At 44.0% G+C, this 12,863-nt stretch overlaps 1 protein-coding gene across 2 annotated transcripts in view; it reads right to left on the reverse strand.

Annotated features, from left to right (window-relative positions):
- Positions 1–12,863, reverse strand: part of LOC106577097 (heterogeneous nuclear ribonucleoprotein L-like) — a 64,641-nt gene that overhangs the window by 3,134 nt on the left and 48,644 nt on the right. Inside the window, exons 7-12 of one of the 2 annotated variants that reach the window (XM_014154833.2) lie at positions 9,735–9,800; positions 8,780–8,994; positions 2,688–2,809; positions 2,325–2,526; positions 1,714–1,771; positions 1,512–1,610 (exon numbers count right to left, since the gene is read on the reverse strand). In XM_014154833.2, coding sequence (XP_014010308.1) covers positions 1,512–1,610; positions 1,714–1,771; positions 2,325–2,526; positions 2,688–2,809; positions 8,780–8,994; positions 9,735–9,800 — 762 coding nt within the window. Of the gene's footprint in view, positions 1–1,511; positions 1,611–1,713; positions 1,772–2,324; positions 2,527–2,687; positions 2,810–8,779; positions 8,995–9,734; positions 9,810–12,863 lie in introns of both variants that reach the window. The other variant, XM_014154832.2, reaches the window with a different exon arrangement.

The following is a 12,863-nucleotide window of genomic DNA, read 5'->3' on the forward strand; positions in this document are numbered from 1 at the left end:
ACAGACAGCATTAAAGCATTCTCCCCCTTGGATTTTACAACATGTCCCCCATGCTATTTCTCCTAGAACAGACAGCATTAAAGCATTCTCCCCCTTGGATTTTACAACATGTCCCCCATGCTATTTCTCCTAGAACAGACAGCATTAAAGCATTCTCCCCCTTGGATTTTACAACATGTCCCCCATGCTATTTCTCCTAGAACAGACAGCATTAAAGCATTCTCCCCCTTGGATTTTACAACATGTCCCCCATGCTATTTCTCCTAGAACAGACAGCATTAAAGCATTCTCCCCCTTGGATTTTACAACATGTCCCCCATGCTATTTCTCCTAGAACAGACAGCATTAAAGCATTCTCCCCCTTGGATTTTACAACATGTCCCCCATGCTATTTCTCCTAGAACAGACAGCATTAAAGCATTCTCCCCCTTGGATTTTACAACATGTCCCCCATGCTATTTCTCCTAGAACAGACAGCATTAAAGCATTCTCCCCCTTGGATTTTACAACATGTCCCCCATGCTATTTCTCCTAGAACAGACAGCATTAAAGCATTCTCCCCCTTGGATTTTACAACATGTCCCCCATGCTATTTCTCCTAGAACAGACAGCATTAAAGCATTCTCCCCCTTGGATTTTACAACATGTCCCCCATGCTATTTCTCCTAGAACAGACAGCATTAAAGCATTCTCCCCCTTGGATTTTACAACATGTCCCCCATGCTATTTCTCCTAGAACAGACAGCATTAAAGCATTCTCCCCCTTGGATTTTACAACATGTCCCCCATGCTATTTCTCCTAGAACAGACAGCATTAAAGCATTCTCCCCCTTGGATTTTACAACATGTCCCCCATGCTATTTCTCCTAGAACAGACAGCATTAAAGCATTCTCCCCCCTTGGATTTTACAACATGTCCCCCATGCTATTTCTCCTAGAACAGACAGCATTAAAGCATTCTCCCCCTTGGATTTTACAACATGTCCCCCATGCTATTTCTCCTAGAACAGACAGCATTAAAGCATTCTCCCCCTTGGATTTTACAACATGTCCCCCATGCTATTTCTCCTAGAACAGACAGCATTAAAGCATTCTCCCCCTTGGATTTTACAACATGTCCCCCATGCTATTTCTCCTAGAACAGACAGCATTAAAGCATTCTCCCCCTTGGATTTTACAACATGTCCCCCATGCTATTTCTCCTAGAACAGACAGCATTAAAGCATTCTCCCCCTTGGATTTTACAACATGTCCCCCATGCTATTTCACTCAGGAATAATAGTGTGGCAATAAGACAGGCTATGCCAATGCAGTAAAGAGGAAGATTGAATGTAAGATAGGATTTAGTCTTCAGGTCTTCATGTAAATTTGGTCTGAATCCAATTTCTCTGGGCATTTCTCTGACTATGTGACACACTCAGTTATCCTGCTGAGAGTGACTACTAACGGTGGAGTGTTTGGTGCTAGCGTGCGGTCACTGTTGAGGAAAGCAAAACCATCTGGTCACTTACTTGGTATTCTGATCTGGTAGTGGTTTAGGACGGTCAAGACCTCAACCGCGTGCGTCTTGGAGTCAAACTCTAACAACCCAGAGATAGTTTTGGAGGAGGCTGATGACAAGAGAGGACAATAGGACAACTTAAGTATGACAGTACAGCAAACTCCTTCAACAGCCTAACAAAATAAAAAAAAGTGAAAAGATGCTAAACTTACGCTTTGCATCAAACATCTTGAACTTGGTGAAACCTGGCACATCATGCTCTGAGCATAACTGGAAGAAATCAAACAACAGTCAACAAGGACTGCTGAGACAATGCTCATGTTTTTCTAACCACATCCACAAGATGGAGCTCTTTAATAACGGTCAAACTACAGAGATCATTGACAGTGAATGACTGGTAGATCCATCAGCAGTCCGCTTCTTCTATGGAAGTAATTGTTCAGCAAAAGAGTTTCATCTCTTAGGCCTCCTATCCACCAAACATCAGATATCCACCCTCCTTCCAAGATCCAGCTGGCCCTCTGAAATGTAGGGGGAGGGGCATTGTAATAGTGCCGCTCACAGGATGTGAGTCAACGCTAAACCCTACCCCATATAGACCTCAGAAACCCTTCCCCATTCCCCATACGCTACCCTGTCATTCCAGCCATAACCTCAGCAGCTGGTACTTTCAGATGGGACGTTGCAGTAGTGCAGTATACAGGATGGGAGCTAACCATAAACCTTACCTTACTTCCTATATCCCGTCCCCTAGCCTTGACCCACAACCCCTCAGGCTTCTGCTCACATCCTATCGCTACCATAGACATCATTACAGCCCTACCCTCAGTAGCTGGTCCTCTGAGATGCAGGGGGGAACGTTGTAGTAGTGCAACACACAGGAGGGTGGCTGGATGATGTTCTTGGAGGCCTGGCCTTGGCTGGTGAAGCGGTTGTTCCTGGTCATGGCAAAGTCCTTATAGCTGCTGCTGCCGTCCTCCAGCTCAAACACCTGGCTGGGGATGACCGCATGCTGCTTGGACACACTGGAGAGAGAGAGAGGGAGAGAGAGGAGGAAGAGAAAAATGGAGAGGAAGGGAATAGAATACAAAGAATGAGTAAAAAGATACTAGATAATAACATTAATTCCGTGGTTGAATACTGCAGGTGCTAAGCTATCCTCTAGCATGCTAACAAGGACACTCACCAGACATTAAGCCGCTTGCCAAACACCTTGATGCTGTTGAGGTGAGTGATGGCCCTGTCCACTGCATACTCATCCCCCATCTCTACTAGGGCAGTGCCCGGGACACTCTTCATGAACTTCACCTGCCACACACACAGATTTAGACACATGATGTACATAGCAAGCCTCAAATACTATATACCGTAATTTCCAGACTATTGAGCGCACCTGAATATAAGCCGCACCCACTGAATTTTTAAAAATTATTATTTTGAACATAAATAAGCCGCACATGTCTATAAGCCGCAGGTGCCTACCGGTACATTGAAACAAATTAACTTTACACAGGCTTTAACGAAACACGGCTTGTAACAAAAACAAAAAAATTTGCAGTAAGCTTTAGTTGTCTTTTTGCACTGAGTCAATTCCTAACGCTGCTGTTTCCAACGTCTTATCATCGACTCATTAAGACCAAGCTCCCGTGCAGCAGCTCTATTTCCTTTTCCAACAGCCAGATCAATCGCCTTCAACTTGAAAGCTGCATCATATGCATTTCTCCGTGTCTTTGCCATGATGAGGGTGACAAAATGACTACCGTAATCAGAATGATGGGAAGTTTGAGAGCGCTCGATTTAATCTAAACAGTAAACAAAAAAGTTGTTTGACCTTAACCCGTTCGGCAATTTCATTGGTCTAATGAAAGCTTCATGCCGCCAAAAAACTGAGCACGTCACAGAATGTGTTTTTTTGGAGAAAAAAAAATTGAAAGCGGGAAAAATTCATATATTAGCCGCGTCATTGTTTAAGCCGCGAGGTTCAAAGCGTGGGAAAAAAGTTGCGGCTTATAGTCCGGAAATTACAGTAGCTACATACACCTTTACCACAGTGCTTCTCAAACCTATCCTCGGGGGCCCCCCAGACATTTCACAATTTTGTTTCACCCTGAACTAGCTAACCTGATTCACTTAGTCAAGGGCTTGATAATTAGTTGACAATTTGAATCAAATCAAATTTAATTAGTCACATGCGCTGAATACAACAGTGAAATGCTTACTTACAAGCCCTTAACCAACAATGCAGTTTAAAAAATACTAATAAGAATAAGAAATAAAAGGAACAAGTAATTAAAGAGCAGCAGTAAAAATAACAATAGTGAGACTATATACAGGGGGTACCAGTACAGAGTCAATGTGCAGGGGCACTGGTTAGTCGAGGTAATATGTACATGTAGGTTTATTTATTTAACCTTTATTTAACTAGGCAAGTCAGTTAAGAACAAATTCTTATTTACAATGACGGCCTAGGAACAGTGGGTTAACTGCTTTGTTCAGGGGCAGAACAACAGATTTTTACCTTGTCAGCTCAGGGATTCGATCTAGCAACCTTTCGGTTACTGACCCAACCCTCTAACCACTAGGCTACATGCCGGTAGATTTATTAAAGTGACTATGCATAGATAATAACAGAGAGTAGCAGCGGCGTAAAAGAGGTGTTGGGGGGGCAATGGAAATAGTCTGGGCTGCCATTTGATTAGATGTTCAGGAGTGGTATTGTTTGGGGGTAGAAGCTGTTGAGAAGCCTCTTGGACATAGACTTGGCGTTCCGGTACTGCTGCCGTGCGGTAGCAGAGAGAACAGTCTATGAATAGGGCGCCTGGAGCTTTGACAATTTTTAGGGCCTTCTTCTGACACCGCCTGGTATAGAGGTCCTGAATGGCAGGAAGCTTGGCCCCAGTGATGTACTGGGCCATACGCACTACCCTCTGTAGTGCCGTGCGGTCGGAGGCTGAGCAGTTGCCATTCCATGCAGTGATGCAACCAGTCAGGATGCTCTCGATGGTGCAGCTGTAGAACCTTTTGAGGATCTGAGGACCCATGCCAAATCTTTTCAGTCTCCTGAGGGGGAAGAGGTTTTGTTGTGCCCTCTTCACGACTGTCTTGGTGTGCTTGGACCATGTGCTTGGACCATGTTAGTTTGTTGGTGATGTGGACACCAACGAAGTTCTCAACCTGCTCCACTACAGCCCAGTTGATGAGAATGGAGGCATGCTCGGTCCTCCTTTTTCTGTAGTCCTCAATCATTTGTCTTGATCATGTTGAGGGAGAGGTTGTTGTCCTGACACCACACGGCCAGGTCTCTGACCTCCTCCCTATAGGCTGTCTCATCGTTGTCGGTGACCAGGCCTACTACTGTTGTGTCATCAGCAAACTTAATGTTGGTGTTGGAGTCATGCCTGGCCGTGCAGTCATGAGTGAACAGGGAGTACAGGCGGGGACTGAGCACGCAGCCCTGAGGGTCCCCTGTGTTGAGGATCAGCGTGGCGGATGTGTTGTTACCTAATCTTACCACATGGAGGCGGCCCGTCAGGAAGTCCAGGATCCAGTTGCAGAGGGAGGTGTTCAATCCCAGGGTGCTTAGCTTATTGATGAGCTTTGAGGGCACAATGGTGTTGAACGCTGAGCTGTAGTCAATGAATAGCATTCTCACATAGGTGTTCCTTTTGTCCAGGTGGGAAAGGGCAGTGTGGAGTGCAATAGAGATTGCATCATCTGTGGATCTGTTAGGGCGGTAGGCAAATTGGAGTGGGTCTAGGGTTTTTGGGATATTGGTGTTGATGTGAACCATAATCAGCCTTTCAAAGCACTTCATGCGTGAGTGCTACGGGTCAGTAGTCATTTAGGCAGGTTACCTTAGTGTTCTTGGGCACAGAGACTATGGTGGTCTGCTTAAAACATATTGGCATTACAGACTCGGACAGGGAGAGGTTGGAAATGTCAGTGAAGACACTTGCCAGTTGGTCAGCGCATGCTCGTAGTACACGTCCTGATAATCCGTATAGCCCTGCTGCCTTGTGAATGTTGTCCTGTTTAAAGGTCTTACTCACATCGGCTGCGGAGAGCGTGATCACACAGTCGTCCGGAACAGCTGGTGCTCTCATGCATGTTTCAGTGTTGTTTGCCTCGAAGTAGTTTAGCTCGTCTGGTAGGCTCGTGTCACTGGGCAGCTCTTGGCTGTGCTTCTCTTTGTAGTCTGTAATGGTTTGTAAGCCCTGCCACATCCGACGAGCGTCGGAGCCGGTGTAGTATGATTCAATCTTAGTCCTGTATTGACACTTTGCCTGTTTGATGGTTCATCAGAGGGCATAGTGGGATTTCTTATAAGCTTCCGGGTTAGAGTCCCGCTCCTTGAAAGCGGCAGCTCTAGCCTTTAGCTCAGTGCGGATGATGCCTGTAATCCATGGCTTCTGGTTGGGGTATGTACTTTCGGTCATTGTGGGGACGACGTCATCGATGCACTTATTGATGAAGCCAATGACTGACGTGGCGTACTCCTCAATGCCATCAGAAGAATCCCGGAACATATTCCAGTCTGTGCTCGCAAAACAGTCCTGTAGCTTAGCATCTGCTTCATCTGACCACTTTTTTATTGACCGAGTCACTGGTGCTTCCTGCTTTCATTTTTGCTTGTAAGCAGGAATCAAGAGGATGGAATTATGGTCAGATTTGCCAAATGGAGGGCAAGGGAGAGCTTTGTATGCGTCTCTGTGTGTGGAGTAAAGGTGGCCCAGAGTTTTTTTCCTCTCGTTACACATTTAACATGCTGATAGAAATTTGGTAAAACGGATTTAAGTTTCCCTGCATTAATGTCCCGGCCACTAGGTGCACCGCCTCTGGATGAGTGTTTTCCTGTTTGCTTACGGCGGAATACAGCTCATTGAGTGCGGTCTTAGTGTCAGCATTGGTCTGTGGTGGTATGTAGACAGCTACAAAAAATACAGATGAAAACTCTCTAGGTAGATAGTGTGGTCTACAGCTTATCATGAGATACTCTACCTCAGGCAAAGCAAAACCTTGAGACTTTCTTAGATATCGTGCACCAGCTGTTGTTTACAAATATACATAGTACGCCAGCCCTTGTCTTACCTGTCGTTCAGCCACAACTCAGTGAAGCATAAGATATTACAGTTTTTAAATGTCCTGTTGGTAGTTTAACCTCTCTGGGCTAGGCGGGACGAATTCGTCCCACCTACGTAACAGCCACTTTAAGCCTGTGGCGCGATTTTCAAAACCTTAAAAATCCTATTACTTCAATTTCTCAAACATATGACTATTTTACAGCTATTTAAAGACAAGACTCTCGTTAATCTAACCACACTGTCCGATTTCAAAAAGGCTTTACAACGAAAGCAAAACATTAGATTATGTCAGCAGAGTACCAAGCCAGAAATAATCAGACACCCATTTTTCAAGCCAGCATATAATGTCACCAAAACCCAGAAGACAGCTAAATGCAGCACTCACCTTTGATGATCTTCATCAGATGACAACCCTAGGACATTATGTTATACAATACATGCATGTTTTGTTCAATCAAGTTCATATTTATATAAAAAAACAGCTTTTTTACATTAGCATGTGACGTTCAGAACTAGCATACTTCCAGGGAATTCGCTAACATTTTACTAAATTACTCACGATAAACGTTCACAAAAAGCATAACAATTATTTTAAGAATTATAGATACATTACTCCTCTATGCACTCGATATGTCCGATTTTAAAATAGCTTTTTGGTGAAAGCACATTTTGCAATATTCTAAGTACATAGCCCAGGCATCACGGGCTCGCTATTTAGACACCCGGCAAGTTTAGCACTCACCATAATCATATTTACTATTATAAAAGTTTGATTACCTTTTGTTGTCTTCGTCAGAATGCACTCCCAGGACTGCTACTTCAATAACAAATGTTGGTTTGGTCCAAAATAATCCATTGTTATATCCGAATAGCGGCGTTTTGTTCGTGCGTCCCAGACACTATCCGAAATGGTAAAGAAGGGTCACGCGCATGGCGCAATTCGTGACAATAAAATTCTAAATATTCCATTACCGTACTTCGAAGCATGTCAACCGCTGTTTAAAATCAATTTTTATGCCATTTTTCTCGTAGAAAAGCGATAATATTCCGACAGGGAATCTCCTTTTCGGCAAACAGAGGAAAAAATCACAAAGGCGGGGGCGGTCGGGTCATGCGCATAAGCCCAGAGTCCCTTGATCGGCCACTTGAGAAAGGCGATAATGTGTTTCAGCCTGGGGCTGGAATGACGACATTCTGTTTTTTCCCGGGCTCTGAGCGCCTATGGACGACGTAGGAAGTGTCACGTTAGAGCAGAGATCCTTAGTAAAAGATAGAGATGGAAAAGAAGTTCAAGAAATGGTCAGACAGGCCACTTCCTGTAAAGGAATCTCTCAGGTTTTGACCTGCCATTTGAGTTCTGTTATACTCACAGACACCATTCAAACAGTTTTAGAAACTTTAGGGTGTTTTCTATCCATATGTAATAAGTATATGCATATTCTAGTTACTGGGTAGGAGTGGTAACCAGATTAAATCGGGTATGTTTTTTATCCAGCCGTGTCAATACTGCCCCCTAGCCCTAACAGGTTAATCTTCCTTGTAGGTCGTTGTTTTTATTTTCCAATGATTGCATGTTAGCTAGTAGAACGGAAGGCAGTGGGGGTTTATTCGATCGCCTACGAATTCTCAGAAGGCAGCCCAACCTCCGTCCTCTTTTTCTCTGTCTTCTCTTCACGGAAAAGATGGGGAGTTGGGCCTGTTCCTGGGAAAGCAGTATGTCTTTCACATTGGGCTCGTTGGACTCGTTAAAGGAAAAAAAAGCTTTTGCCAGTTCGTGATGAGTAATCGCTGTTCTAATGTCCAGAAGTTATTTTTGGTCATAAGAGACGGTAGTAGCAACATTATGTACAGAATAAGTTAAAAAATAAGTTACAAACAACGGGGAAAAAAACGAGAAAAAAAAACACAGTTGGTTAGGAGCACGTAAAACATCAGCCATCTTCTCCGGCGCCATGAATCAGATGTGCTAGCTCTGGAATAGATTAAATCCATGGAACAGTTGTGGGTCCCCTACAGAGATTTGAGAACTACTGCTTTAGCACACCTACTTCAAACAGAAATACTTCAAACAGAATAACACACACTGACAACAACAACAAATGAATTCATCCAAGAAATGTTCATTCACACTCAAACTATCACAAACACAAACATGGATGCCCTCAAGTCCCTCCTAAGGTGGACCTCTGCTGCTGACCTTTTCGATGTTGCCATAGAGACAGAAAAGGTTGAAGATGCGGGTGCAGTTCATCTTGGTGGGGTGCAGGCCGCTCACCATGGCGACAGAGCTAGAGCCGTGGTTGTTGTAGGAGGAGCTTTGGGGCAGGGGGTAAGCCACCACCTCTGGGATGTCGTGGGAGCTCAGCTTGTACCTGCTGTTCCCTGGGAGAGGCAGCAGGGGGCAGTGTGACCCTGGAATACATAACACAAGGGGAAAGGAGGAGGAGGGGTTACAACTTTCACTTCCACCTGAGTTGTGTTCAGTAGGCATGAAACGGGATAAAACATTTTGAAATGGAGGAGGTCAGCTACTACTTTCTTGTCCTGTTTGATCCTACTAAACACAACCCTGATGGTAAAAGGAGTCTGGAGGTGGGTTACGTATGGGTAGCCTCTGGAGACAAAGCAGGGTGGGAGGTCTCTACTCTCTACTCCTCTCACCTTCAGATAAGGTTGGGAATCTATACCATCCATCTGAGGCATAGAGGTGGTTGGGCAGGGTTTCACCTGAGGAATGGGGAGTGTGGAAGGGGTGGATAATGTAGCAGTCTGTATGGATGGGATGGATAATGTAGCCATCTGCATGGATAGAGGATAATGTAGCAGTCTGTATGGATAGAGTGAATAAACTAGCAGTCTGTATGGATAGAGTGAATAATGTAGCAGTCTGTGTGGATAGAGTGGATAATGTAGCAGTCTGTGTGGATAGAGTGAATAATGTAGCAGTCTGTGTGGATAGAGTGGATAATGTAGCAGTCTGTGTAGATAGAGTGGATAATGTAGCAGTCTGTGTGGATAGAGTGGATAATGTAGCAGTCTGTGTGGATAGAGTGGATAATGTAGCAGTTTGTGTCTAGAGATGTCTAGAGATGGAAGAAGCCGATACACGAAGTAATATGGTAGTGTTTTGATGCTGAGAGGCGGGATCTTACCATATCCATTGTCTCCGTAAGAGGACGGGTGCTCCCCCAGTATGGCCTGCCTGCCCTTCCCACGCTCTGAAACATCCACACATTCACAACATAGGGAGAGAGTATGAGGTAAATACAAATTAAAATAGGTGCTATTCGCATAGACACACTGATAGAAAGGTAATTGAAAGTAAAGAAGCAGAATAATTAGAGGCGACAGAAACCCTATTATGACATTACAGGTGAGTATGAGTACACCGACTGGGGAAATCCACTCTCTGTTGACGTCTTACTTTACATTCATTACAAGTTCACATAGTAACAGTGCAGGCATAGGGCACAACAGGGCACAATAATGAAGTCAAAGCTACACATGGAAAAAATGCTATTGATTATCACACATAATAATCATTATTGGGGGGCTTATATTTGTCCTGATACACACAAGTGTGTAATAGAAATGTGTTTCTTGCGTATCCCAACTCCCCCTGAGACACCCACAAAGAGTGGGGTCATCATTGTGCAGCACGCCTAGAGCAATTAGGGTTAGGTGCCTTGCTCAAGGGCACAGCAACAGATGTTTCACCTTGTCGGCTCCAGTATTCAAACAAGCAACCTTTCAGTTACTGGCCCAATACCTGCCGCTCTATCAGAGCATGCTCCTGGTAATAATTTGCATTAGAAGGACTACAATGCATCCACAGTTGTACCTTTACCATAGTAGTTGCACTTTAAATAGTAGTACTATGTTGTACTAATACACACAGAGAGAAGAAGACGCCAATAAATGCTTTAAAAAGTAGGTCCTACTGTTAACCCCAACGGCAGTTCACTTTAAAAAATATCATTTAAATCCTTCACAACCTATAGACAAGGAACAGTAGAGAGAAAACACAAAAATAGAAAGAAACAACATAAAATATCACATTTTAAATAGGGGGAAAACATTGTTACATTTGTAATACAAAGATTGGTGTAGGAACAGTACCTGAATTACATCACTAGCGTGAACAGTCAGCAACCCTCTCACTGAGGTCTTGGCTTTATTGGCACAGGTTGTCTCTCAGCACAAGTGCACAACATCAACCTGTGTTACATTATCATACAGTCAGTTCACATCTGCCACAGAATCACAGTGAGATACATGGAGGCACAGGATGGACAAAGAGCAGCTGCAGTCCCATCTTCCACAAGAACAGTCCCAAAGGAGCCCTCAACATGCCTAATAATAGTTCAAATCAAATATTCAAATCAAATTTTATTTGTCACATGTGCCGCATGCAACATCTCGTCGGCGCTCCTGCTTTAAAGTCACACCCTCTAAATATTGTCTCACAGCAGCCGGATCAGAGCTGGTGGAGTATTGTTTGTTTGGGAGCTGTGGGGGCTTGGGATGGACTCTGGGGATGAGAGCGGGCACAGAGTTGACTGTTAACAGCCTTGCTAATACTCTGCTGCTGTGCTGTGCTGCACATGGGAAGGGTTAGTTAGTTAGTAGGACTCTAGCTTACTGCACCCTGATGTTAATGTGCTATGAGTTCCAGGGATGCCTGTTGGGCTACTTTGGAAGTCCTTACACCTGCAGAGTTTCAAACCCAAAGCGTGATCTTTTGCACCAATAAGTATTCTGTCTCTGTCAGGGATCAGATCAAATCAAATCAAATTGTATTTGTCACATGTGCCGAGTACAACAGGTGTAGACCTTACAGTGAAATGCTTACTTGCAAGCCCTTATCCAACCATGCAGTTCAAGAAATAGAGTTAAGAAAATATTTACTAAATAAACTAAAGTATCATAATTTTTTAAACCTTTATTTAACTAGGCAAGTCAGTTAAGAACAAATTATTATTTTCAATGAGGGCCTAGGAACAGTGGGTTAACTGCCTTGTTCCAGGGAAGAACGACAGATTTTTACCTTGTCAGCTTGGGGATTTGATCTTGCAACCTTTTGGTTACAAGTCCCAACGCTCTAACCACTAAGCTACCTGACGCCACATTGCTACCATAACAAAGACCAAAGCCGGCGGGAGTACCGTTGATGACAGTAGTCTCTCTATCACAGGTGAAGGATCTTTTAAACAAACAAAAATAGTTCTACAAGCAGTTGTTACAACAACAAAATAGCTTCAAGTGTTTTGTCCGAATACTGGTTGATTCAACTAATAAAAGAATGAACGACCTGACCAGAGAGGTCTAGGACCTGAAGAACAGTTTGCAGTTCTCCCAGGGTCAGCTCGATGAGTTGAAACAGGAGAAGGGCAAGATGACAGCAATCTGTAAGTCATTGAGAGAAGACATCAGTTCTGTGTGTGAATCCATGATAACAAAGACAGAGAAATCAGACTCGAGGGACAATCAAGGCGGAACAACATGGTTGTGGACGGAATTGCAGAATCTCCACGAGACCTGGACGGAGTCTGAGGACAAAGTGAGGGAAATTATCTCGGAGAAACTGAAGATGGACCACAGGAAGATTGAGGTGGAGTGTGCCCACAGGACTGGAAAACTCACCACCGACCAAGGTAACAGGCCCAGGCCGATAGTGGTAAAGTTCCTGAGGTTCAAGGTACATCTTCCTCAACGAAGACTATCCTGAAGCTGTGCGCCAGAAAAGGAAATAACGTATCCCAGCCATGAAAGCTGCCAGATCGCGTGGGGACATTGCTTACATCTGCTATGACAGGCTCATTGTCCACCCTCCCTCCCAAAAGCCTGGAAGGGATGAAAGAGCCAAGCCTATGGGTTAATAGCTTCAACCCTGCAGCACACACACACACACACACACACACACACACACACACACACACACACACACACACACACACACACACACACACACACACACACACACACACACACACACACACACACACACACACACACACACACAAAAATGGATTAATGGACTGCTGAATGTATTTTTTTTTCTCTTGTTTTGTTTGCTCTTTTCCATATTATGTCTATCTCTGATAAGATACCCAGGAAAGGCCTGGAAATAGCCCATATTAATATTTGTAGCCTTAGAAATAAGTTTCATGAAATCAATAACTTGCTAACATCAGATAACATTCATATATTAGCCATTTCTGAGACTCAGATAATTAATTTGATGATACAGCAGTGTCAATACAAGGATATAACATCTATAG

The sequence above is a fragment of the Salmo salar genome, chromosome ssa18, assembly GCF_905237065.1.
Source record: "Salmo salar chromosome ssa18, Ssal_v3.1, whole genome shotgun sequence".
Lineage (NCBI taxonomy): Eukaryota > Metazoa > Chordata > Actinopteri > Salmoniformes > Salmonidae > Salmo > Salmo salar.